Source organism: Mesocricetus auratus, unplaced genomic scaffold, assembly GCF_017639785.1.
Source record: "Mesocricetus auratus isolate SY011 unplaced genomic scaffold, BCM_Maur_2.0 Super-Scaffold_100026, whole genome shotgun sequence".
Taxonomy (NCBI): domain Eukaryota; kingdom Metazoa; phylum Chordata; class Mammalia; order Rodentia; family Cricetidae; genus Mesocricetus; species Mesocricetus auratus.
In genome coordinates, this window is record NW_024429207.1 from 27,248,206 (window position 1) to 27,275,882 (window position 27,677).

Below are 27,677 nucleotides of genomic sequence, written 5' to 3' on the forward strand. Positions count from 1 at the left end.
CTGCAAAATGCCACCCTAGATTTTAACCTTAAAACAAGCAACAGGAACCTCAGGCAGCACCAATAGAGGTCTTGGAGCTCTGAGTAAGAAATCAACTGTCTAGCAACTGTACATCACATTTTCAGTTTCCTCCATGCAGCCCCAGTTGACTCCTAACAGAAGTTAGTTGGGTAGGGGCACATGTGGGGTTATTTTAGCTTTTTTTTTTTTTTTTTTTTTTTGCTTTTCCTTAGTCAACATCTCGGAGTAAAGACAATGGTTTCCAGATAAGGTCATGGCTGTTCAAAATGCAACAGCCATGTTTGAAATTAGGAATCTAGTAGTTTCCAGTTCCAGTTTAGTTAGTTTGTGTACAGGACTTACATGGTGGCAGATGTGCAAAATGGATTCCATTTTAAAATTCATGCTCATCTTTTTCTGGGATCTAGTCAATGAAGACAAAGATCTAACCAAGCTTTTTTAGACAGCAATGCATTTTTTAGCATCATTAGGAAAAGTAATGGGCAAAACCTGCCCCAGATGAGAAAGGCATTGGCCCACAGGGTGTAAATAGGCCACTGTGAATGTTCATCAAGTAGATTTCTTGTTGAATTTGAGGTTGACCAGAAATCTAAGTTATTACTCATACTCCTCGTTATATCGGTTTTTTCCTGTTAAGAGTTCCCAAGGCCTAGATTTTCCTTCTCCAGGTCATAGTTAAACCAACTCTCTGGCTCATTTTCAGGTAGCTGGGGTGAGACACACAGGTTGTACACAGAGCAACGCATCTCTTCCCTCCTGCTGCTCCTCCACAGCACCCTTCAGGCCCTCACCAGAGTTACAGATACACTTGGTCTCAGTTTCCTAGCCTTTGAGGTCTCCTCACCCCAATCCAGCAAACCCCCACCTCACAGGCAGTTCTAATGTATAAATGATTCCAGTCATCACATGATTTAGGACATGCCAGCAGTGGGAGAAAGTGTCCAGCTTTCCCTGACATACAAAACAACTTGTCATGGCTCTAAGCTGTCTTTTCAGATTAATTTCATCCAGACAGCCAATGTGTCTTAATCCCTAGGGATGCTCTACTCCCCATATTCCATCCCTTCACTCATGCTCATCTAAATACCCTTGTCACTGGCATCCATGTTTCCTGGTGCTCACCACAAGTTGGAAGGAATTATTTTCTCTTTTTTCTAAAATCATTATGATTAAAGGGCTTTTAAACTTTTTCCTTTACCTTGTGCTGCGTTTCAATAAAGGTGTCATTTTTCTCTTCTCCTTTGTTCTACACTTTAAATCCTTTCAGATTAAATAATAAGTCAAAAACAATAGTGTTCCCTTATAAGTTTAGGGACAATTTCTTTCCCATAATATGGACTTGATAAGTTGGAAGAAACAAACAAGGAAGTGAATGAGTGACTGACTAAATGAATGAATTGAAAATAATCTCTTCTAAATCATAATATTTCCCTACCTCATTCCCATTAACAATTATGACAGGGTATGAGACATTCAAACAGCTAAATTGTCTAACCCAGAATGTGGGCTCTGAAGATCAGAGTAAGCCTACATGCAGCAGCTAAGGTGTCAAAACACATTAAAAATAATAACGCAAAAATAACCAGGTGTAATCTAAGCTAAGTATTTTCTTCAGCACTTCTACAATTCAATTTAGAATTGTGTTCTATAATTATCATATCTGCTTAAAGGTCCTATTTTTTTACTGATGTTTAAGTAGCTAAACTACTTTCACAGATTAAAAATACTATATAAGGGAGAAACCATTGTATTTGTTTTCATTGATTAAGCCTAATAAAAATGTACCTTTATTGACACAGTAATTTTTGTTACTTATGTGATGCCATAAACCTTTAAATTGTTCCCTTGAGAGCCATGGTTTTGACTGCATGAAAGAATGGAGAATGGAGAGTGTGGTTTTCCTGTTGGAGAGCATGGCAGAGGCCAACCATGTAGGACTTCTATCAGCAATATATGGACCTAAACACTGTGGATAATCCAAAGGGGACAATATGACCTTTATTGTCATAACTCCAAAGTTGGGTTAAATTGAACCAGACTGCTTTGAGACCCAGTATGTGATACTCACACTTTATAAGACTACAAAAAGCAGCAATGTGGCAAGCAGGGTAGGTTAAGGCCCTAGGACAATGTTTCCCAACCTGTGGGGACCCTTTCACAAGGGTCACCTAAGATCATCCTGCAATCAGATGGTGACATGAGGAACTGTATTAAAGGGTCATAGCATTGGGAAGGCTGAGAATCACTGGTCTAGGGATAGAGCTGTATAGCTCAGTGACTGCTTGCCTATGATTTGCCTACCATGAGAAGACGCCAGGATTCTCTCCCCAGCCATTAAAAATATCAAAGTCAATCAGGACTCAACTCATCCAACAAATCCTGTTGTATTTCCATGTGTGTGTTAGTCAGCTTGAAATCACTGTAACAAAGACCCAAGTTAATCCACTTACAGAATGAAAGGCTTTTGGATTATTAGTTAGTGACTCAATGGACCATTGCTAAGGACCTGGGGAGTAGCATATAGTGACTGAGTAAAACTGTCATGAATAGGAAGCAAAGGAAAGAGGAGGAGGAAGGAGATCTACTGAAGACATTTCCATGATCCTGAGAACACCTGCTAGGCTCTACCACTTTAAGAACTTTAAGGAGGCAGAGGAAGACGGATCTCTGTGAGTTCAAGACCAGCCTGGTCAAGAGCTAGTTCCAGGAGAGCCTCCGAAGCCACAGAGAAACCCTGGCTTGGAAAAACAAAACAAACAAAAAAATAATTGTGCCACTTCCCAATAGTGTCATGTTGGGAACAGTCTCCAATACATTGGTCTTTGGGGAAAATTTTGGACACAAAGCCATTCAAGATTTTTCTAATTTGTTTTCTTTACTGTTAATCACTAACACCCCAAAATTTCTTCATGTAGCCCAGGTTGGTGTAATTTCTCACTGGAAATTCTAATTAGGCTAAAAACCTTCCAAAATATATCCCTGCCTGTAATTTCTCTCTCATCCTTCCAAGCTTGCTTGAAGCCACTGTGTCTCAAAGCCTTGAACTTTCACAACTCTATCTCCAGTGACCCTCTTGTCTCACTTCTTCAGCAATCTGGTTCTTTTACGAACTCAGCCAGATGAGGCATTTGGGTCAGTCACCCAAATCCCCTGTTCTGAGATGAAAGCTATGAGATGACTAGCAGGTTCAATCCCAGTCAATAGACTGTGCCCAACAGTAATAGTGCATGCCTGCATAACACTGTCACTACTCCACCATGTGATGTCCCTGAGCTCAGCTTTTAGGGAATTCTGATCTCAGGCCTACTAGCAATGATCAGGACTGATAAAGAAATCCCAGTCAGTTGGTGTTACCTTTCTGTACCAAATGTACTCTGGGGTCAATCACAGACCAGTACTGAACTAACAGAAATACTGGCTCTCCTAAAAACCTGCTACGTGGCAAAATAACTTTGAACAAAGGAAGCATGAAGGTTGTGTTGATGGAGGTGATAAATCAGAACCACGGTTGGACAGAATGAGTAAGTAGCCCAGGACAGAGAGGAGCCCATCCTTTAAGAAGAGGGGAGGTACAGCTCTTGGATTCACATGCAGTGCCACACAAACACTTACCATGCTCTTGGAGAAAGTAGAGACCCTTCATTATAACATGTGAAAACATACTAAATGTGGCTAAACTTACTGGAAAGCTGACCCATCATCAGCCTTTGCTTTACTGATGCTATTCATACTCCTTGAGCATGTTTTATTCTTTCTCCACTAACAATCCTGTGATCTAGGGGGGCTCTATGTTTGAGACAAGCCATTGCCTCACATTCAACTGTTTCTCTTATCTTTAGGTTGGAATTCAAGAACTTCAGCAGTTCTGAGAAGCTGTCTTTAACAGGTTGTAGGAAGCCCACCTTCTTTGTCTCAGTGTTCTCTTGCCATTGTTACTATCCCTTTGGCATGTATCACAGGCTAAACATGTTTATCTTCCTTCATCTGGTAAATGGGAGTCTTCTCTGGCTCACGGCAGGATCTTCCGTCTCAGTGTGTGACTTGTGGTAGAAGTTTGGGAAATGCCAGTGGGATTAATACAAGAATGAATGGATGAGTGAATCAGTGCATCAGAGGTGAAACACAGAAGTGACATACAACCTGACCCTGCTTATGAAATGTTATCCCTAGCCACCTCATCACATCTTCTCTCCCTAGGGAATCACGTGGAGTCAGTTGGCCCAGGATGAGGCTGTGTGAACTCCAAAGCACTGGGATTATTGTAGAAGTCAGATGTCCATGTTCTCTGACTCATTTTGATGGGTGTAAAGTGGGTTGATGCTTTCTGATTGTCTTTGAAAGGTGAATCCTGGTCCCCACACCACCTGGATACAACTAGACTTAGTCACACAGTAAGATTCTTCAAACCTCTTGGTGAGATTCAAGGGTAAAGTAAAGATACACCACTGCCAGTCATGAGAGAGAACCTTTTCTTCATTTACTCAGTTATGATATCCTTAGTATACAGCCATATATATTTCAACAATGACCTCCATTTGAGTACCATGATCAGAGACAAGTTTCCATTGCTCCTCTTCCTGCTGTACTATAATTTCCCCCTGGTTTTCTAACTCAAATGACTTTGTCTCTCCACTTCTAATCTGTTTCTCAGGGTAAAATGAGATATTTGCATCCGCAGCCCATCCTAGCTGCAATTGACAGCAACCTGGACCCCAATTCTGCTACTTTATCAAGAGAAACAACAACTCAGGACTACAGGACAAAGTCACTTCCAAATTCATCCATGGTGTGGTGGTTTGAAATAAAATGGCCCCCAAAAGGAGTGGCACTAATGGGAGGTGTGGCCTTCTTGGAGTAGGTGTGGTCTTGCTGGAGAAAGTGTGTGGGGGTGGAGTTAGAGGTCTCCTATGCTCAAGCTTCAGCCACTGAGGCAGACTACTTCCTATTACCTGCACAAGATGTAGAAGTCTCAGCTAACTCTCCAGCACCATGTCTGCTGTACACTGCCATGTCCCACCATGATAACAATAGACTGAACCTCTGAGCTGTAAACCAGTCCCAGTTAAATGTTTTCCTTCATAAGAATTGCTATGGTCATGGTGTCTGTTCACAGTGATAGAAACCCTAACTAAGACACATGGTAAATGTGGAAGATGGTTAACATCTCTTGGGTTTAGTTTTAAAGCACTGAGCTTCTAGATAATGTTTACCTTACCTTGTTCTGAACATTATGTGATTTATTCCCCCAGAGAATCCTACCTTTCCTTAGTCTTGGAGAAGATCTATTGTCCAGATGCTTGAGCACAGCTACTAAAGGTAACAAAAGACAGAGAAGCAGCAAGGTCTAAATGTGCTAAGCCACCACCTCTTGGGAATCTGGCAAAGGCTAAACCAAGATTAAGCAGAATGAAAGTAAATGGAGCCAAGTCATATACATCTCACAGCAGAAATAATTCAAAAAGTGAAAATCTCTCATTCCCCATGCTCTACTTATTTTGAGGTAAATCTGTTCTTTTTGACTCACATCCCACTTTTGTAATGTGAAGTCCTATTTGAGTTACTGTCTCCCTTTGAACTCATTCCTCATTACAGCCAATCCAGACAATAGCTACAATTATAGAGTGAGTTAGAATGTAACAGCCCCTCACAGACCTGTACCCCTCAAGCCCTCACTTCCAGGAAGAGTGAATATGATTTCTTTGGGTATTCATGTTTATTTAAGTTCACGTAGACTCATAAACTCCATATGAAAACTTACTTATTAAAAGTATACCATACATTCTGTCTAGAATCTATTTCTGGAAAACTGAGTTAATTGTGCTTATTTTATAAAATTTAGGGCTAAGCAAGGCTTGTAAATGTATTTCAGCATATCTTAGTTGCTCAACCACAACCTTCTAAATGGAAGAGTGAATTGTTCATGGTTCTAGTATAGCAGTGCTGAGTCATGTAGACTAGTGCACCTGCAAGCAGGAGGTGGTGAGTCAGAGATGGGCACACCGGCAAGCAGAGATGCTGAGTCATGGAGATGGTTAATCTGTAGCAGGAGGTGTTAAGTCATGGAGATAGGAACACCTGCATGCAAAAGTGCTGAGTCATGGAGATGGGGGACACCTGCAAGCAGGATATGCTGAGTCACAGAGATGGGTGCACCTGCTATCAGGGGCTTAGACCCATGGCTCTGGTAGCAACTCAGAAGAGAAAAGCCCATTGACAGCTCTAGACTTCAGAGCCTCACTCTGTAAAAAGAAAATGCATGTATAATTCAATATGTTTAATGTGTCTTACAGGGCTACGACTCTTTTGATTCTTTGAAGCATTATTAAGTTTTCAAATGTGCTTGAAAGCTGTGTCTTCAGACAGAATTACAGCAGAAGAATCTAGAGTCCTCTAAAACAACAAATAAACCTGGACTTAGTCTCATTCTGAAGCTTTTAAAGAAATTATTAAAATGTATAAAATGAATATTCTATACACAAGTAGTCATAGTTTCAGAATTTACACTGCCACAATTTATAAATAAGAAAGTACCTTCTATAGATGTTTTATGCTAACACAAAAATTAAACCATAAAGAAAAACTCTACGGTATTTTCCACCCATTAAATTTAATAATTCCATACTCTGATAGCTGTTTTTATAGTAGACTTCATATTCAGGAAGAACGACAGGCTTTCCTTCTTAAATTAAAATTCAGATGTAGAGACACTATCATTTGTTTCCTTAGGAAAAATAACACCAGAGTTGATGCTTGACTGTACATGCTAATTAATATTTAGTACAATCCTACATCTAATGCTTTGTTAATCCATAGGAAATTGGCTTTTAAAATTTTTACCTGTTACTTGAGGCTGCCAAAAGGCAGAACAGTGTTTCCAGTGACAACATACAATGAACATCAAACATAGCAGAAAGTGTACATTGTTTCTATTTTGAAATTATATGAAAATAACAGGTAGAAAATTATGTGTAAGTCAATGTATAAAAGTGTCTAAATATTATCAACCAATACATGAAATGACATTAATATATATGTACTTTGTAATAGGTTAAATAACACCAAAAATTCAAAATGATTTGCCCTGGCTCTAAAGCAACATTGAAAGACCTTAAAGTAACAAGTATAGAGATGGTGCTCTCAAATCACGTGACTCTCTGCTTTGAATAATTTAATTCCCCCCACACTGATCTGCAGATAATTGAATCTCACTCAACAGTCCAGATAGCTTTCCACCTGCAGACTGAAAAGCTGATTCCCAAAATCCATACAGAGAGCAAAGATGTTAGAATAGCCATGCTATCTTCGAGCTGGAGGCCAGGTAGTGCCTAATTTCAGAATTTCTCCATTGTTAAACCATCAGTCCAGTGTGCCAGACCATGAGGTTCTCTGGAGAAAACAGTTGTCCAGAAATAAATACACACATAAACAACAGATTTTCCTCTTAAAAAAAGATTGTATTTATTTTTATTTATATATCTAAGTGTTTTGCCAGCACCATGTGTGCACACTACTTTTAGAGGCCAGAAAAGAGACCAGAACTGGAGTTACAGAAGTTATGAGCTACCATGTAAATGCTAGAACCAAACCAGGTTCCCTGCAGGACCAGTTATGGCTCCTAACTTCTGAGTTATCTCTCCAGCTCTGTAAACAACAGATATTCAATAAAATAATTCAAGGCAATTTAGAAATGGAAATTAAATATTAAATGAAATTTTCAGAATCACTGTGCAAATAAATGTAAATGAAATTAATTTCAACCCTATACGTCAAACTAAACAAAAAGTTCCTTTGAAATATATCATAATATGAAACATAATAGCTAAAAATATGAAGCTTGTAGAAGAAAAGCCAAGAGCATCTTTGGTCACAGGTATAAACAATGATTATGGACAAGTGTGTTCATGTTCACATGTGGGGGTCCCTGTGGGGGTTAGCGGGCTGGAACTAATCAGAAACATCTATAGACATTTCTCATGATATAAAAAAGTCACATATGACCATAGGAGTGCAAAGTATACCAGTACTTGCAGTGTCAAAACTCATAAAAGTATAACAATATACATTCAAGTGTATGTAAAATATACATCATTTTTAAAATAGGAAGAATCGGAAATAATAACATGAAAATTATTCAATCGGGGACCTTTTAGAAATAAGGAATGCAGAATTGTGGGCCAAGTTTTTTTGGGGGCGTTTGGCCTTCTCTGATATTCATTCAGCATTTTTGAGTAAGTGTTATATGTCTTCCACTATTCTAGATGCTTTGAAATATCATATCAACTAGGAAAACTAACAAAAGATTCAGCTTTTAAGTTGCTAACAATCTACATGGAGAATAGGAAGAAACATTTAAAAGAAAAAAGGATTATCATGATAAGCAGTAACTGATGTAGTATTTAAAACCATGACCATGCTTTTAGAGATGAAAAAGCTAGCCTATAGCAACACTGTCATCAACCTCCATCTTCCTGATGCCAACTTTTTAAGTTATGTTATGTCTATACTTATGATGCATATTTGCCTTATGAATTGATCGTGCTTTAGGGTTATGTCAGAAATAGCATGTACAAGTGCATCTTTGAAACCTTGCCAATTTCCCAAGGTTGCTTTATTCCTCAACAGTCTGTAGCATTGAAAACTTGCATAAATATATATAAAGCATCAACTAGAATGAGAGAAAAGGTGGATCCAAGGACAGCATTCCTTATGCTACTGAGTCACAGCCAAGTAGAGGTACCAAGACAAAGAGCATCCTTTTGTCTTCATATCAAAGGCAAGCTACTCTAGTGCAAGAGACTCTGACGCCCAAGTCATTAAGATGTGGTTGCACATAAAAGATGCAGTGCAGATAATTCAAACTAGACAAGAAAAATGTGCTGTAGGAATAATTCTTCTTCATGTCATAGCATCTGGCCCAGATAATAAATAAATCCTCATTTTTCTCTTCCAGTGTGATGCCATGAAGGAGCCACAGAGCCGACTTGTTATCTGCCATTAATAGCAACTTTGTGGGGTGGTCCTTAGCTATGGGGAGACTTCACTTCTGTACGTAAGACAAAGACTTTTAACACCAGAAATCCCCCTAACAAAGAACAGCCCTGTCAGAGACTCTACAATGTGAAGTTAGCCAACATACTGAAATAGTAAGGACTGTGTGGTGTTTCTGTAACCAGAAACCACACGAGAAGTTAAGCAAAGCTCTTGCAAGTTTGTTCTTAGGCACTGTCCAAATGTTAAGGATGAATCACCTTCAACTTCAGCTTTGCAGGTGCATCCTGGGCCCTGAAACTCAGATCCATGCAGCAGTCTAACAATCTTCCAGAACCATGCATTAGACACCTGTTTCCTCCTTATGTGTCCCGGGCCTCTTGGTACACCCGTGATTTTGTCTGCTCACACATCTAGCTCCAACTCAAGTCCTTTTCCTTGGCAAAGTCTTTCTCAATGAACTTCACAGCATGGCCTTTGATCGCACTTTCATAATTAAGGGTCACTAAGATAGATCATTTACTGTCAGATGTATCCCTCCCTCTTCAGGGTCCAACGCCAAATTGGGGGATTCAGATCACAGGTTTTTCTTGCAGAACCCAGTTGAAACCACGTGGCCTTCTCAAAACTGGTTTGTAAATGTTTGCATTTTATAACTTACAAGTGTTATTATCGATGGTCTCCTGGTCAGTTTATAAAACCACATCTAAAACACAATGCACCAGGCTGAGAATACAGGATCAACAGGACCTTTCATGGCATCATTTTCAGAGGAAATAGCAATGAACTATGTAGCATTAAAATTTGATCTGTCTCTGCACTGTCAATAGCAAGCTGATAACAAAGTTTTATGTGATCAGAAATGCTGAAATGATTATTGAGGATAAGATATCTCACTGAGTCCCATAAATTTTATGTGATCAGAAATGCTGAAATGATTATTGAGGATAAGATATCTCACTGAGTCCCATAAATTTTATGTGATCAGAAATGCTGAAATGATTATTGAGGATACGATATCTCACTGAGTCCCATAAATTTTATGTGATCAGAAATGCTGAAATGATTATTGAGGATACGATATCTCACTGAGTCCCATAAATTTTATGTGATCAGAAATGCTGAAATGATAATTGAGGATACGATATCTCACTGAGTCCCATAAATTGGTCATGGCCCCTCTGGCACCCACTGAGGCACTCACCACCACTCCGTACTCTCCAAGCCTCTGATGTAGCCTCAGGGAAAACCCACATGAACTTCAGATGCTTTCCAGCAGTCTAGTTATGTCTAGGGGCAGGAGGCAGGTGGAGGCTGCAATGAGCCACAGGGCACACCATTGCTTCATTTGGACGAACGCACAGCACACAAGCTTATATAAGATAGCATTACAAACCTTCAGCTTCTCTTATACTACTCATCTGCAAAAGCATTCACTGGAGAAGGGGCTTAACAATAGACAGGAAGAAAAGAAAATGGTTCGTAGATCTGCCTCTTTGATCTGAAAGGTGGTCAATAAAAATATGGAAATAAGTACTTTGAAACCAAGATACTCTTAAAAGTCACGTTAAAGCTAGCCACTACTTATTTCCTCGGCCATTCCTTGAGAGATTTCCATGCTTCCCTTTAGCGTTAAGGTACCACACTATGAGCCACCATTCTGCTTTCAGAAAACACAAGGCTTTTGCAGAGAGCCTCATTGGGGGCAAAAGAAAAGGGATTGCTCTTACCTCTCAGCTCCCCCAGATCCAGCGATGTTCCCAGCTGCTCTAGCAAGGCAACCCGTGCTGCGTTCTTTTTATGTTTCTTGCCATCATAATGCTGCTGGGCCATCAGAGGGTTATTAAACCAGGCTGCGCAGAGGCCACAGTATCTGTCGGAGTCTCTCCTTTGATAGGGAGGTGTGACCACAGGAGCCGTGTCCACTCGAGGGGCCTTAAGTGAACTCAGGGGTGTTGCTGCGGAAGAAAGCAACAGTATGTCAGTGTATGCCTGGGCACACTTACCCTAAGTATTGAGGAATGAGCATCCCATGCTCAAGATGGCAGAGGCTTTGTCAAGACTGGGAAATCACCATTGCCAACTATCATTTTGAGTAAGGTACAAACAAGAGTCTCTAAACCACTGAGATCAAAGTTTGGATAGTTTTGTTTTTTAAAGGCTAAGGAGGTGGTCTTTTGTGGAAAAAATAGTTTTGAAGTCTTGAAGGATTATTCTTGCAGTACTTGAAGTACAATCAAGTCTTAAAGTCTCAGAATGAGTCAACTGGTGCTATAGTGAAAACAACCAATAAACAGAGGCTGGCTGACTTGCATGGTACCAACATTGTCAGCCTTTTTTTTTTCTTTTCTTTTTTTGGTTTTTCGAGGCCGGGTTTCTCTGTATTGTTTTGGAGGCTGTAGACCAGGCTGGCCTCAAACTCACAAAGATCTGCCAGCCTCTGCCTCCTGAGTGCTGGGATTAAAGGCGTGCACCACCAATGCCTGGCTCATATGTCAGGTTTTTATTGGGATAGGTTATTTCAGACCAATTCTACTAATATGACGTAGAAAGGACAATTTCTCTCCCAGAATACCCAATGAGACACTCTCCTGAGCAGAAAGAAGTTTCTTATCCAAGCTGGAAGGGCACATATCACTATTTTGAGATTGTACTCCCAGCTATTAATTTAACACATCCCATTGTGAATTTAGTTATTTCTGGCCCAGGGAAAGAATAAAATTGAACTTGAAGGAGTTTACTAATGGAAAGTAAAAATATCTTCTGTATGCTTTCAACATACAAATTGCTTCTTTTCTTACAATGAGTGTGCCTGGAGTTACTGTCCTATTTCTCAGATGATTGACTTCAAAGACAGCAAGGGGAATGCTATAAAGGTGAGGGATGTAGTTATAATGCATGGCACAGAACTAAATACTTCATCTCCAAGGCCAGAGCATCTTCTCAGACCCCCAAGAACTTTCATGCTTAGTAAACTGAGAGGCCACCTCTTTTGTTTTTATAAAGGATTACACTGCATCATAGAAAAAAACCAACATTTTAATCCAAATATTTTGGAGGAAGAAACTGGTATTCAGTCTCATTGGCTTGTTAGTCATAAGCAATTTAATAGCATCTTCCACATGTCCCTAATCTCCATGACAAGGATTTGTAGCTGACAAAATCATGAAGTATTCTTCCAAGAAAAAGCAACAGCTTGGGAAATCAAAGACAAGTTAAAGAACCAATTAACCAACTTCTTGAGCTTCCAGATTTTTATGGGGGACCTTTAATGTTTGAGTTAAATGACTGATATGCAAATACATACTTGGTATAGGACATTTTCATCCAAGCAATACACTGTCGTGACAGTATCTCAGGCAGACTTACTTTTATTCTGAATGTTCATCATGGTTGTAGCTAAGATTAAACTAAATGGGCCACTTTGTGGAGGAACTCTGAAGCATTTAATGTTTTTTAAAAGCCTCCCTGCTGAATTTGGTCAGCTGGAACCACACAGAAATGAAGCTCAAATGTGCGCCATATGTCTCATCTGCCATCTGGTATCATTCCATCATGACTTAGCAACACTAATGAAAGCCCCAAATACGCAGTCGACCTGTCTATGAAAAGATATCTGTCTCCTATCTCAAGGAAATCGCACCTTGCTTCCCAAGTTTCCTGCATCCTTATCGGTTTCTGAAGATGCACAGCTACATGGCAATGGGAAACACATTTAAAAAAATCCTACAGTCAGAATGAATGCTGGCTCCTGAAGCATGATTGTTTTTCTTTAGACTAAGCTCTAGAAGGGATTTCATGGTCATTTTTGTTATTTGATACCTGATATTACACATCTGGGCATGAAAGACACACAAGAAAGACTATCAAATGGATAACCCCCTCTAGCACACTGGAAAGCCATTTGCTCTTCTGTCTTTGTTGGAGATTTTACTCCCCCAAACACCACAGTCTTACAGTGTAAACCTGAAAGTTTTAACTTTCCCTTTTGTCTCATTTTCAAGCCATCTCCACACCTCTGCCAGTTTCTATTCCTGTGAAGCCTGTGAAGACAAACAAAGGTAGCAACATGGACAGCCTTGAATCAAAGCCATATCCCGGTCAGTCAGGGCTTCAGCATCACTGAGTTGGGTGATTCCGGATTTGCAATGTCTTTGGTTTCCACAAAGCGACACTCCAGGGTCACCATATCTTTTTAAGCAAGCACATTTGTGGTTACAAGCTCACCAGGTGGCAACGGAACAGGCTGTAGAAATACTTTCTCTTTTTACAGCTTTGAATCAGTGCCAAATATAGAAATTATATGAGTGGAGTGTACTCTCTTAATTTTGCACCTGTGTGTGCATGAACCATCACACAAGGCTTAGCCAAAGTGTCCTATCCTAACCAAATGAATACCTAAGAGAAATATTGATGATTTTTGATTGAAAAACTTCTTTAGTCAATATGTAATTTTACTTTAATTTTATACTTTTGTATTCTTTCTAACTGTAAGAAAATACCCAATACTGACTTTACCTACCTTTTTAAAATCTAAATCTAGAAGTGTTTGCAACTCAAATCCAGTAGGTTTTTTATGTAAACATTAGATTCATCTAAATCTTTATATCTATATACCCAGATTGAACCTCCAACCAAACACTTCAGAATAGGTGGTGAATATGAACCAAAAATATTCGCACACACACACACACACACAACACACTAACACAGGTTCATATTTCCAATGTCCACCCAGTGCTGAGAATCATAGCACCAAGTACTGCCATATTTCCTTTAAAATTACCATAAAAGAGCAGGAGGTGATGATGCAGCACTCAGGAGATAGAGGAAGGTGGGTCTCAGAGTTCCAGGCCACTTTAGTATACAGAGTGAGTTCTGGAACAGCCAGAGGTACACAGAAAAATCCTGTCTTGAAAAAAGTTCCTCCCCAAACTACCATAAAACTGTTTTAGATCTCCATGAAAAAGACAGCCTCATAACACCAGCACAACAACAAAAAAAGCCACATCTATTTTTATGTTTTAGGAAAACATAGCTCTTAATAGTAGCTAATATTATACATTAATAATGCTAACATTAAATAACAATTTTGATTGATTTCCCATTTTGATAGTGGGAAGTTGTCATCATCACTGCCATCAACGGACTCTTACCAGAAGGCACATGTTACCTCTCTGTATTCCTCCTATAGGTATCCTGTCCAATGGGATGCTCCTTAATTCTTCTACTGAATGAGACCCTCACAACTTAGAATGAGCTCACTTTCCTTCCTCTAAACTTACAAGCATTTCTTCACTACACCATGCACTTGGCATTTTTTTTTTTTGGTTTTTGGTTTTTGGTTTTTCAAGACAGGGTTTCTCTGTATTGCTTTAGAGCCTGTCCTGGAACTCTGTCTGTAGACCAGACTGGACTCAGACTCAGAGATCCGCCTGTCTCTGCCTCCCAAGTGCTGGGATTAAAGGCTTGCGGCGCCACCAACACCTGGCTCCACTTGGCATTTCTTAAAATCACTTTTAATCTTAGTAATCTTCTTAATTGTTAATGACATTAAAGGGCCGAGTCCACCAGGGGCAGTACCACCCCTAGGCAAGTGGACCAGGCTTGTGTAAAAAGTCCAGCTGAGCAAGCTATGGAGAGGGAGTCAGTAAGCAGTCTTCCCCAACGAAGAATGGCGAAGTGTAAGCCGAATGAACCCTTCCGCAGGTCGCTTTTGGTCATAGTGCTTAAACTGGGACAGTGCATGTTAAAAATCCTGAATGTTTTCAGTTTTAAAACACTTTCAGCCTAAATGTTTTGACCAGAAGCTCATGGATTTGTAACCAGTGAAAAGTAACCCAAACAGACCCCATTTCTCTAAGAATTAAGACAGCTGGCAAACAGTTTCCCTCAAAACTTGACTTAGAAGAGTCACAGCCCTATGCACATTTCATATCCTTCTGCATGCCTTAGACAAAGTTTGTCGGGAAACAGCATTGCAGCAGTAAGTTATTAGATGAGCTGTCTCGAATAATAAGCTGGAATAATGTGTACCTTTGACCCCTGCTTGTATTTTTCTAACAAAACCACCAGCTGATTTGAGCACAAAAAAATATTTTCAGTGTCTGCACTGCTGTCAAAATACTGCCTTACTCTGCAGCAAGGCATGGCCTGCAACCCACTCTGCATGTGTGTAAGTAGCTAGTGGAGTGCAATCCATGTCTTTCATTGAATGACAGAAACAACTAATCAATGAATAAATAAATGATCACCATTATAAGCAAGTAAATTTAGATGGAAGCAAATTGTTTTCTTCTGCTTCTAAACTGTGTCATGAAGGGATGGAGAAACTTATAAGTGAGGGTGTGAGAAGATGTTGGAGGGGAGGGGTTGACAGCTAAACAGCTTGCCAAAGTATGGGTACACACCCCAGGCTTTCTTTCTCTTTCAAACTAAATTAGGCAAATTAAAAGCCACTATTCCCTAATTTCCATCCATTTTGCGGGTGGCCTATTTACTTTTTGGAGACTATAAATTGTGTGCACCATTCAAGAAAGTTTGCTTTCAAGCAGGAAGTTGTGCCTATCCTGGCGCCCGAACTCTCTTTGGTTTCTGTTATGGTACTGTCATCCTCACTTCTGATGATGCAGTTGTTTGGACTAAGAAATGACTCAGACATTTGGTTACACACTCCGGTGTGTCTGCCATGGCATCTCTAGAGGCTCTGGAGTAGTGAATGGATTCATTTCTTGGTAGGTTTATCCGGCAGCATTTTGAGGAGGTTGAGAGAAGATGAGTCTACTGGGAGGAGATGGGTCTTTGGGGTGCTACATGTCAGCAAGATCCCTTGTATTTCATCTCCTGCCTCTTGGCTGCCAGGAAGAGCAGTCTTAAGCACACCCATCCCCCCATTTACCATGATGCTCTTTCCAAGAGCATGGGAGTACAGGCAACCATGGACCAGACCCTCTGAAACCATGAATTAAATAACTCCTCTTCTTCAGTCAGGCATTTTAGTCAAAAAGTGACTCAGCAGGTACCAATGGCTGGTATTTGGAGGTTTCCCAGATACAGAACTTTCAGGGCTGGAACAGAAAAACCTGCTGGGCCCACCCCCTGCTTCTGAGGACAAAGCTGGCTTAATGTCACACTAGGAAGAGAAAACTCTGCGAGAAGTTTAGGATGGATATTTCAATGAAGCAAGCAGTATCTACCACCAGATCACCAAGGGGGCATCAAAAGATGGTCCCTGAGCCAGCAATGAGTAGCTACCTACTTCTATCCCCAGCCCCCACCAGGGGGGCATTTGAATACCAACCACACAGAAGACTACACCTCTTCTCCTGTTGTCTCCCAGCTCAGGTCCTCCTCGCATCTGCCAAGTCCTCTCTCGCTTGTCTTAATTTTCTCTCTGCCAAACTTCTTTGCTCTCTCAGTCTTCCTCTCTCTGTCTTCATTACCCTGCTTTTCATCTCCCACATCCTCTCTCGCTTTCTCTCTCTTTCTCACTCTCACTCTCTCTGAATCCCAATCATTTAGACTATCCCCCATTCTCTTCTCAGTCTCACTTATTCTCAATGCTATCTAAATGTTGAGGTGACAAAGCACAGATGACTGTATGACAAGGATCTCATCCCATGGAGACATAGCCAGGGACCCGCTCCACTTAAAAGTATATGGTGTTCTCACCATGGCAATCTTCTTCATGATGCTAACCCTTCCCACTTGTGAGTTACCACAGTTTTCTACCTTCTTGGTTTAATTGCCACAAATTCTTGATTGGACATTGGTACAATCTGGAGTTCAGGAGATGAACCATTTAGCACAGGGCACTCTAATAAGCAGCAGCATAGGAAACAGCAAAGACCAGATCTGCTCTGTGACCAACACTACAATTGTGAGATCTGGTTTCCAGTGGCAATCTGGGGATCAAGAGTTCAAATGACTCAACACATCAAGACAAAGGCACTTCCAGGGTGTCAGCATCTGTTCTCAGTGGGCATTATTTGAGATTGTACATTTTTCCTTAAAAGAAATTGATTTTCAATGCTTATGATGGACCATCTTTCTTCTTTCTTATCTTAACTCAAATTAATGACAGAAGTAACTCTCCAGCAATTGTCACCTACCCCCCAAAATACTGTAGATAGTAGTACATCTAACTGAATTATTAAGTGCTGACTGAAGGCACATCTGTCAATGTAAATCTGCAGCTTCATTGCCAAGCTATCATGATCCTTCTGCAGGTACCTGACTCAACTTCATGCCACTATGGGAGCATCCATTCAGACTCAGATCCCTTGCATACTGCATGGGGTGTGTTTGATGCCCATATGATGAAGGAAGAAATGAAGGGAGGGAGGAAGGAAGGAAGGAAGGAAGGAAGGAGAGGAAGGGAGGGGAAGAGGGAGGGAAGGAGGGGACAAGAGAAGGAAGAAGGGAGGAGAAAATAAGGAGGGAGGTAAGGAGGGCACCATGGACATTTTGCTAACATTTACTTGGGGGATGATTTACATTTAAACAAAAAATTTCTGAAAGCTAAATTTGAAAGCTTTGAGAATTTCAACAAAACAATCTCCCAGAGCTAGCAAAGAAGGAGCATACATCATAGGTAATATGGGCATCCATAATTTGATAGCATAACATATTTCAATAGGAAAAAACAATATGGCCATGTTTTAAGAAAGTATTATGTTACCTAGAGAAATCCTTAAGATAGAACATAAGCTAAATGATCTGATTTATATTATGCATAGGGTATAAAACCAAATCACTCATGAAATGATGTGTCCACATACACAAACAACATAAAACTATGTACAAGTATTGTAAGGGTACAAATTAAAATCTTAGTGATGCTTGTTTCTACTGTGGATTATGAATTTTTAAATATTCATGTATATATGCTCATCAGTGCAGAGGCAAGCATTTTTTATTTTATAAATTATATGTAGGCTGCATTTCATGCTAGCATGCTTTGGTACAGCCTAGAAAACGCGACTCTGGAGACTTGTGGCACCACAACCAGGTCTTAAATCTCTGAAGATTTCATTTGCAATGACTTATTTATTAATTTGCTGTTGATTTTCCTGCAAATAAAATGGAAGAAAGGTAGCATGATCAGAATATAATGTAAACGTACCTCTGTCTTCTACTTTCCCAGAAGACCCAGAGGAGAAAAGCAGTTTTCACAGTATTTTCAAAGACTAAAAGGGGTTCTAATTATTTAGATAAAGTTAAGTATTCTCCTCTTCTCATAGGAAAGACCCTGAAGTGAATTCTGTTCCTTGGGCCATGAAGAGAAAAAAAAATCACGTGCCACGCCATAAATTAAACACTATGGTGTGTGAAGTTTCAAGTAATACACCATTGTGTTGTTCCTAAGAATAAAAAAAAATAGAAACATGGTTTCTTGAGCTGTCATTCTAAGTCAATTGTGTCAACATTCTTAGCATAATCAGTCTGCTAACATGGCTTGCTTCCTCACCCATCCTCAGGCATGAATGTTATCAGACCTCATTAAGACAATAGTCATAGATCACTGGTTTTCATTAATACAGGGTAATTCCCTCCAGTTTCAGCCACTGATTGGGCTCTCAATATCTTAAGTACATCTATTGTTTGTGCAGGATCTTTGTGTCTGAAAAATAGGCTATTACAAAGAACTTCAGAGGGGATGGAAAGCCTTTTATTTCTCATACCATCAAGAGTTTGGAATCTAAGTTCCACTGGACAAGGGTTATTATCTGTTTTCTCACTGATCCCTCTCAGGTGCCAGGAACTGGACCCGCACATGGCATGTTCTCGCTAAAGGAAGAAAGCAATTCGGTCTCTGTAACTCAGTCTGCATCCGGGAAAGAGTGATGACTTGCTTAGGGCATCCTCTGACTGGGTACAATGGCTGCCACTGAGTCACTGAACGCAGCTCTCTGCAGCCTGCTCAGGAAAGTGTGTTTCTTTCAGAGAAGACATCACGACACTGGATCCTCAGACTCTGCACAGGGAAGATGCTCCAACCCCTTGGAGTGGCAGAATCTCTGGTTGTGCTTATTGTTCTTAATCCCTTGGTGGAGCTGGCCTGAGATGGTTCACAGAACTCATACAAAATCCTTAGAGGGTTTTAAAAGCTGAAGCCAGTAAAGTCTTGTGGATCCCACAGTCTATCTGATGTCCACGGTGGCTACTAAGTAGCAGACTGTGAGGTAGCCTATGCTGCTTTGACACCCTGCCTTAACGGGTGATTGACAACCTGAGCAGGACAGGGTAGGACAAGAGATTTCACCACTTTAAACAGTGCACACTTTAAAATCTGTGAGTTGTGTAAGTCTGGAATTTTTCTTGAATATGTTTGGATCCATAAAAATAGTGAAATCATATATAAGGTTCAACTATTTCTTATTGCCTGGGCAGGAATTAACTAAACACCTGTTTTACCAGATACCTGTTGACATGATGGCATGTCTTTAGATTTCTTAGAATGGGTAAGAGGCAACATTCAAGATAAGGGCAGTAGTCTTGCTGCCAGGAACTGGCTGCATCCCCACCTCCCAACATCTGCTCCCAGAAAGTGACCCAAGCCAGAAGCATTACCTACATCACAGAAACCAAGGCCGGAGGAGCAGGAGGACCATGCAGCTGACACCTGGACTGGCACCAGCTGGGTTCTTTTGCTTCTGTCGGCACTCCCACTCCACCCAAACCATTCCCACTCCAGAGTAGGAAATAATTTACTTATCCTACAGCGTCAGCTATTCAACTGGAGAACCGGCTTCCTGGATCATTTCTTATAGCCCATGAATATTTATAGGGGAATCAGAGATGAGAATAGTGATCAGGGCTAGGAGCATGGCCGAGATGAAGCACCACTACTAAATCTGGAGAAAGAGAGAAGCAGCCTTGCAGCCTGGGAGCAGAGAAAAACAGAATAGTTGGAAGTCCTGGTGGGAAGGGAGCCTGGCCTCCTTCTCTGAGCAGAGCTCCCGCATTCGCATCCTGCTTTTCTCCACCCACACCGCCCTCCCCTCCAAAGAAGGGGTTCCTGGTTTTTCTGTTTAACTAAAGTATTGAGATTCTTCATGCACATGCTCTGAAGTTAGCATTGACCTCAATACTCTGTGGTTTCCAAGTTATGGACAGTGACTCTACTTGCATTAAAAGCATAATGCTAACAATTTATATAGGGTGCTCGTATTTATTCACAGTTAATCTGAAGGTGAAGTACTCCTTGACTGCTATTTGGATAGACAAACTGGAGAGTTGCCACTATTCTGACTTAGCTCTATAAAACCTCAAAGCAACTCTAGAACCTCATGGAATCACATTGTGGGCACAGATGAGCTGCTGTGCTTCAAGACATGGCGGGTATCTCCCAACGTTGACACCAAGAGTAGCCAGAGTGTTAGATGCTGAGATACCCTGGTCTCTAAGAATATGAAGCCCCAGGTTTCTGTCACTGCTCTTCAAATTGAGTGGTAGGGTTGGTGAACAGACGACGAGTGTCAATAAAGAAGGAGTTTTTAGGCTGGGCAGGTCTCTTCTGATGAATGTTAGAAAAATCATTAAGTCAGTACATTCCCTAGAGGACCTTCACAAAGCATACACTATCAAGTGCATTGTCATTAATTTCACAACAGCTTCATCAACACACATATTACTGTTTCATCATAGTAATGACAAAGGCTGAGGACATGGGAATGAAAATAATCTCTTTTCATGAGGCTGTGTGTGCCAAGGACAGCCAGCGAGAGAACAGCTAGTTCAAATCTGCTCCCCAGGCTATGCCTCCAACAAGAATACACATCTCCTGTCAGTGTGTTAATCTCAGGTTGCTCCCCAACCAACAGATGGAAATCTGTATTCTGTAGAAGTCTTACACACAAATTAAATTTGGGGAGTTAGGATTAAGGACTCCGTGGCTCTCAGTCTTGACTGGGCATTAGAATCAGCTGGGGGAGGTTCATCTATCTCTGTTCTCTGTCCTCACTAGACTGACTGGCTCAGCATCTCTTTGGTAAGGATAGATAACAGTGGGCTTTAGTACTTTGCAGGTGCCTCTCAGGTGGTGACAGTCACAATGGGTGACAATCTACAGCGTGGGCTCACTTTCACAGCGATCTTCCCAAGCATGTCCAGTTAGCTCATTCGTATCACAGCCAGCCCTTTGTTCTGGACCAGGCAGACAGCACACCTCGTGAACTTCAGTGCCAGAATGGACATGTTTTGACCCAGTTTCCCAGGAGTATTTTTACTAACCTCCTATGTGTTCCCAGAACTACTTTTACTAAATGTCTATATGTTTTGCTAAGAAGAAAATAATGAAGTCAACAAATAAAAACCAATGTAATTTTTGAAACTAAAACTCAAATTCACAACTCTAGATAAGGTGATTATATATGTTTTTTGTTGTTATTGTTCAATTTGGACACTGCTTGGGTGGCTTCTGCATCTGTTTGAAGATGTGTCTGTAGCTATACTGGAACCGAAACCACCTTACTGCTCACATCCATACCTTAGTTTTGCATTGCTGTCTATACTGAAAGGGGTTGAGCCATCAAAGGTCAGGACTGTGTGATGGTGATTGTTCATGTAGCTGGTCACAGTTTTGTTGAAAATCTAGAGAGACCCAAGACTTCTCCAAAGCCAAACAAGATGCCTGATAGAATAATAGGGAGGCTGTGTGAGAGCCAGACAGATGGCTTAGAAAGGAAAGTCTCACAGGCTGATGAGTCAAAGCTACTTAAAACAGAAGGAGAGAGGCTGAAGCATGGCTTAATAATACTTGAGACACACCAGACATGAGGGAGTGGGGCCTGTTGACCATCTATTTTCCAAAGTGGTTAGAAAGAGGGAAGCAGAGTGGGCCAGGAACAGCAGGCCTTTTGAAGAGAGGTACTTATTGACCGCTGATGCTAAGACATGTTGACTGCCATCAGTAATTGAAGGGTGTGGTGAGATTTCGGCACCATTATTCCCAGTAGAACAGGGGGAGACCATCAAATCAAACAGGCTGTAGGACTTCAAGGAGATGAAGTCTCTCTGAAAACAAGTGGGTAAGATGGGATTTTGTGAACTTGTTCCATCCCCAGGCACGGTATAAACACACTTCGGAAAGCAAGATTCTTAAATGTTGAGCACCGGGATTTGTGAAATGTGTGAATTAACTTCCCCCTTAAAAAAAAAGTATGTAGTAAAATTTCTTTGCACCCAGAGCTAGCTCCCCATCCCCTCCTCCAACCTCAGCTCCAATATTCTATATGGACTAGAGTTGCTAACTGAAAGTGGGAAATCAGGCATTCAGATCTCAGCTAGCATACTAGCTGAAAGCAAAATGAAGAGGCTAATGATTAGCAGTTTATATTAACCAAGGTTATGATCGTGGGAAAACTGATGAGTGGTCTTCAGCCTGTGCTCAATTCTCAGGCAAGTAATCTCTTCAGGTTGCAAACTGGTGGCTGTCAACCCTACAGATGACTGGGGACTTCCAGCTCCAACATCCTCCCTAACTTCCCTGTATTGAGGCCTTTGCTCAAACTTCCAGAATCCTGGCCTGCAGAGGGGATTGAAAGACCTACTAGGGTACCCTTAATCTTTCCCTTTGTTACTCATAATACAACAGAATGCTCTTGAAAGTCTTAGGTAAATTTAAAGACCTGGATTCCCAGGTACTCAACCAAATCACTCAGCAGAAAATCCACCAGAGAAGCAGCTTCTCTGAAGGCTATCTGAGTTAAAAAGGGAAATGAAAGAAATGGTATGCTTCAGTGTCCCTGAGGCAGCTTGCTGTTGATGCACTTGATAGAAATTAGCATGTTTTCTACTGTATTCTAAACACGAAGTTAAAACCAGAGGCTTGGCTTTCCTACCCCGGGACAATGCATTTATGAGTAGGATGAGGGGAAGGGATCTGAATGTCAAAGATGGGTGTACCCTCTGTCAGGAAACAAATGGGCGTTTTGGGGACCAGAGAGGAAAGGCAGGGCCCTAAGTATCAAGAGAGTTCTGGGTTCTGGTGGAAACTTCACCCCAGTCCCTGGCATCCATAACCAGAGTCTGGAATGTTCTGGTGGAAGTTCCACCTGAGCCACCTCTCCAAGGTCTCTTCAAACCCTGCTGCATCTCAGAAAGCCCTCCAAATGATGACCCCTCCTCCAAAGATGCTCAGGACCACTCTCCTCTAGTCTCTCTTTTCTGGCTCCTCTGGGGGGCGGGGGAGGGTTGAAACCTCGCCTTTTCTAATTTGTTTTGAGTTTGTCTGATTTGGATCGCTGTGTTAGTGGAGAGGCTTATCGGGCTGCAGAAACTTTTCATTCTTAATCTGAGAACAGTTCACAGCAGGTATTGGGGGGATGCTCTTCAGAAACACCTATGGGGAACCCTTGGTCTTGTCTTCCAGAGCTTTGAAGGGGGAAGTTAACACCCTCAGTGCATGGTCTGCTGAGGAAGATAGGTGAGAGAGACCTACTTCTAAGAAAGTCCTGAGGCCTCGTGGGCAGTCTGTTGAGGTGAAGTATCCAACAGTATCCAGGTAGCTAGTGATGTAATCACAAAATAGCCCAAGCTTAGAGCAGGCTACTTCTGTGGCCCTAAGGAGAGAGGAGGAACCTCAGGCACTGGTTGGAGCTGGCATTTTCACCAATCTTCATGGTCAGAGAAAATTTAAATCTATTTTCTAACTACAAAACACTACAATGCTTACTTCATTTGACCACAGCACCTGTTAATGCTTGTAAAACCAAGAGGAAACACAGTGTTTTAAGGCTGGTGTTCAAGATCTGTGAATATTTCAAGGAATAAGGATGTTCAGGATGTTCACTACTCGCTATTTCAGGTATAATGCCTACTGTATGGCAGCCTTCCCAGTTTCACAGACTAGACATGGCCTGCGCTCCTACCATTGCTGGGCAAATCACAGTTGCTGTCAGTTTACTCTGAATAGCAGTGTACTCATTCCGTGTGAGCATCCTGAGACTAACTGTGTTTCCTGCTGACAGTTTGAGGGTAAGCACAGTAAATTGATTATCTTACTGTTCTGCTATACATCAATGTAGGCATGGTCAAGAAACTCTTTCTGCAATAGAGGCCCAGCCACATCCAAAAGGCTGCTTAAGTCCTCTATAGTCTTGAAGCTTTCTTGATCACCCTGAAGGGAAATGTTGAGTTCATGGCAGTCAAAGGGATTTTGGAGTTATCACTTAAGATAGTAGCTGTATAATAGTCAACATTCATGTTAACTCTCATTTGCAGCAAGATCAACACTGGTGAGTCTTACATGACAGGGAGTTAAACTCATTAGCCTTCAGGGAATCCAGTGGAGTCTGAAGTTAGGCAAAGCTTCAATCTCCTCTCTGTTTATAACTATCTTTTACAGTGACAACATCAGGACTGGAAGCCCATCACTTGCCTTATGAGATAATGGACCTAGGGTTCACAAGCTCCTGGCATCACTTCTTGCTGACATCACTGAAGCCATCTTTGAAAGCAAACTTTTCTTGAACACCAACAGAGTGACTGATTATCAATATCAGTGCTGAAATGTACTGTCTTTCCTCTCATTCTAACTAACAAACTTTGTGTTTGCTTCTTGATGTCTAATTTCCACTCTGAACCAGTAGCAAAGTAATTTTCAAGAAAAGGAATTATGTGTATAGAAGATGATTAAATCCCCAAGTTTGACCTTTGCAGTGTTAAAACCCTTAATTCTGTCCAATCACTGATCTTGTATCTTTAGTCAAAAATGCAAGAATCTGGCAAACTTGATCTAATCATTGCTTCAAATCTACTGTAGTCAAGAGGATAAAAGTCATGGCCAAAAGTCCTCAACTCATCTTGTTCATTGGGCTGATGCAATTAAGCCCTGGTAACAAGTAAGTGGTCCAGGAAGTGAGTGGTGTGATTCCACCTCTCCAAAAGATGTCCTGCAGGGATAATTACCAGAGAAGAGAGTTTCTGCTGCCAACCGCCTGCACCTCATGGACAGACAAAATTCCACCCCTCTAAGCTTCAGGTCCCAGAGAAGGAAAATGAGATGATTTGGAATTCTCCAAAGCTATTTCTTATATTTGTGCATAGCTATGAAAACAAGTATCAAGACAGACTATGCCAAGCCATCCAAGTAACCTGATCAGAGGACAGAACCACAACAGTATATAAAATCTTACATGCAAATAGGAGGTGTGGACAGAACCTGGGGTGCATATGTTATTCCACATTTGAATTTATGTAACTTTCAAACAGACCTAGAATACCCTGATCTTTATTCATTCCACAGAGAACTCAAATAAGCAAGTCTGTGTCTTGCATGGAAATTCATGGATGATTCCTGAAGCTTTGTTGCCTTTTCCCCAGGGAATAAGGACAAAGATGGAATGTATAGTCAACACACACAGACGCTGAGTGGTAGAGGCCGTAGCGGATTTGTCTCCGTTCCCATACTGCTCATTGCCCCTACAAATGAAAAATCATCCATTTCAAGACTATAAATACCTGTCCTTGTGGCTATGTTATTACTGATCACCTAGTGAGAGCCCCAGAGTTTAAACTGCTGTGGAGAAGTGAGCCAAAATCAGCAAGTAGTTTCGTGAAACCACCAGAGAACAAAGCCATGTCCTAGAACCTAGAACCCTCAAGGCTTTTGCTCTTCAATTCTGACCGTACACGATGCAAGTTTCTCACTTGCAGGTCTCTGCTGCTTTTTCAGTTAGATGGTCCTAATAATAATGCATTACTATGCTTTATGCTTGACAAAACACAAAAGACTAAATGAAACAGTGAGTGTGATTTTTCTGACATAATCACTTTACAATTACCAACTTTGGTTACTGATTTTATTATTATTAAGCTAGAGTCCTTTTACTCAGCTTCACATAGTTTAACTGTATTTAGAATTTTTTATCAAATGGTAGTTTTTGTATCATTGCAGAGTAATGAGCAGACTTTTTGAAGCTTAATGTTTGGAAACGAATATCGGATAATTCTTGCTGGGTTTATACATAGTCATTTCTCATTATTCATGGTAGATTTTCAATTGTGGCCAGAAACATTGAACACTGAGTGATGAGCCACTACTGTCGCAGGAAGCTCATGACTAGCTAGGCTCATATGTGCTTGTGGTCACGTTTTAATCAATGGATCAACACATAATCCTGTTGTGTATTTGCTAACAATACATTACTTGGTGCATGCAATGTGTCCATGGCCAGCTGTGCTCTAACTGAAGCTTGAAAGAACCTGAACGATTGCTTGTATTTTCTCTACAAGGTCATCTCCACCTGCTTGCCTTAGGAACACTAAACTGTACCTCACTACAACCCTTGGGGCAATTATAAATGGCAGCATCACCATGAAAAATTATAGTCAAAGACTTCACCCTCAATAGAAAGCAAAACTAGGACACTGCTCACAGTGTGGGAGATGACACTAGAAGGCCAGAGGCCTGCCTCACTCAGCCTCAGTGTGGATCTGTCTCCTGGGAGTGACTCCGGTTTCTTACAGTTCGGCACGTGTGTGGGAATAACTACAAGGGCTCCGGGAGCTGATGCATTCAGTAAATCCTTCTTCACCAATGATGGGTGGACTCGTGTGCTGCTGGTACACACTTAACGTGTACATATGCAGAGCAGTATAGTCACTCTGTACTTACCGTGAGATGGACACTATACCAGGCTTTTCTGAACTTATCTTCTGCTTTACTGTACTCCTACAATTCATTTAAGGGATGGCATGCCAACAGAACTTACAAATAGGTAACCCAGAAATTAAAACTGGGTCTGCTTCAGAGGCTGTGTTTGTGTCTTGGATTGCAATCTATTCCATCTATTTGTAAGGAAAGGCCATTTGTGAACTCAAGAGACAGAGCAAGTAGGCCCATCACTGTCTTCAAACTTTAAACAAGGTTATACAACTGAAAATGAAGCCATCAATATTTAAACACCTATCATTATTCTAATGTTTGCTCCCAGTTTTACATATCCAACATCCTCCGTGTGCCAACAACTGTGGTAAGCACTGCCGCAAAACTGGGGAAATGACAGCATGCTCCCTGCTAAGCGTGTCTCCGGAGTATGCCAGTGTTTTTCCAGTATGTTAAAACAGGCACTACAGCAACTTCAAAAATGAAAGAAAGGTTATTGCAAGCTTTAGTGTCATTACTGTCAGGCTAATGATGTTTGGGAATTATAGAAAACACTGGGCTCAAGATCTACTTTTTCTGTGATAGATGCATTCATAAAAGCTTCCAGGTGAAACAGGACCCTGAAGGGACAATGCATCAGCAGGATAGATTAAGCTCTCTGGTAATAGCAATGCTCAACTCTAAAATAGTACACTAAAGACTTGCTTCTTGTTCTTGCAAAGTTGCATGTCCTCTTCCATTCTGTAGCCTGGCCTTAAAATGATACCTATATTATACCTATTCAACAATCAACTTAATGTCTAGGGCAGGAGGTGAGTAGGTGTCACATAAGCAACGTGTTTTCCATGAGCACTAATGAACCCTCTAATACAAGACATAACTCCACCTAACCACTCAGATTATGTATCCACAGTCCAGACTTTATACTTCAATGTATGGCAGAACATGGAAGATGCCAGTAAAGATGCCTTTCTAGGTTTCAGGTTTCCTTTTTCATTTTTATTAATTTATTTTTTACATTCCAATCCAGTTCCCCCTCCCTCCTCTCCTTCCACTC

The 27,677-nt window shown here is 41.0% G+C and overlaps 1 protein-coding gene across 2 annotated transcripts in view; it reads right to left on the reverse strand.

Moving 5' to 3' along the window:
* Zmat4 (zinc finger matrin-type 4) overlaps positions 1–27,677 on the reverse strand; it is a 389,120-nt gene that overhangs the window by 104,498 nt on the left and 256,945 nt on the right. For both annotated transcript variants that reach the window (XM_040731818.1, XM_040731820.1), the window contains one exon: positions 10,740–10,967. In XM_040731818.1, the coding sequence (XP_040587752.1) occupies positions 10,740–10,967 (228 nt within the window). The remainder of the gene's footprint in view (positions 1–10,739; positions 10,968–27,677) is intronic.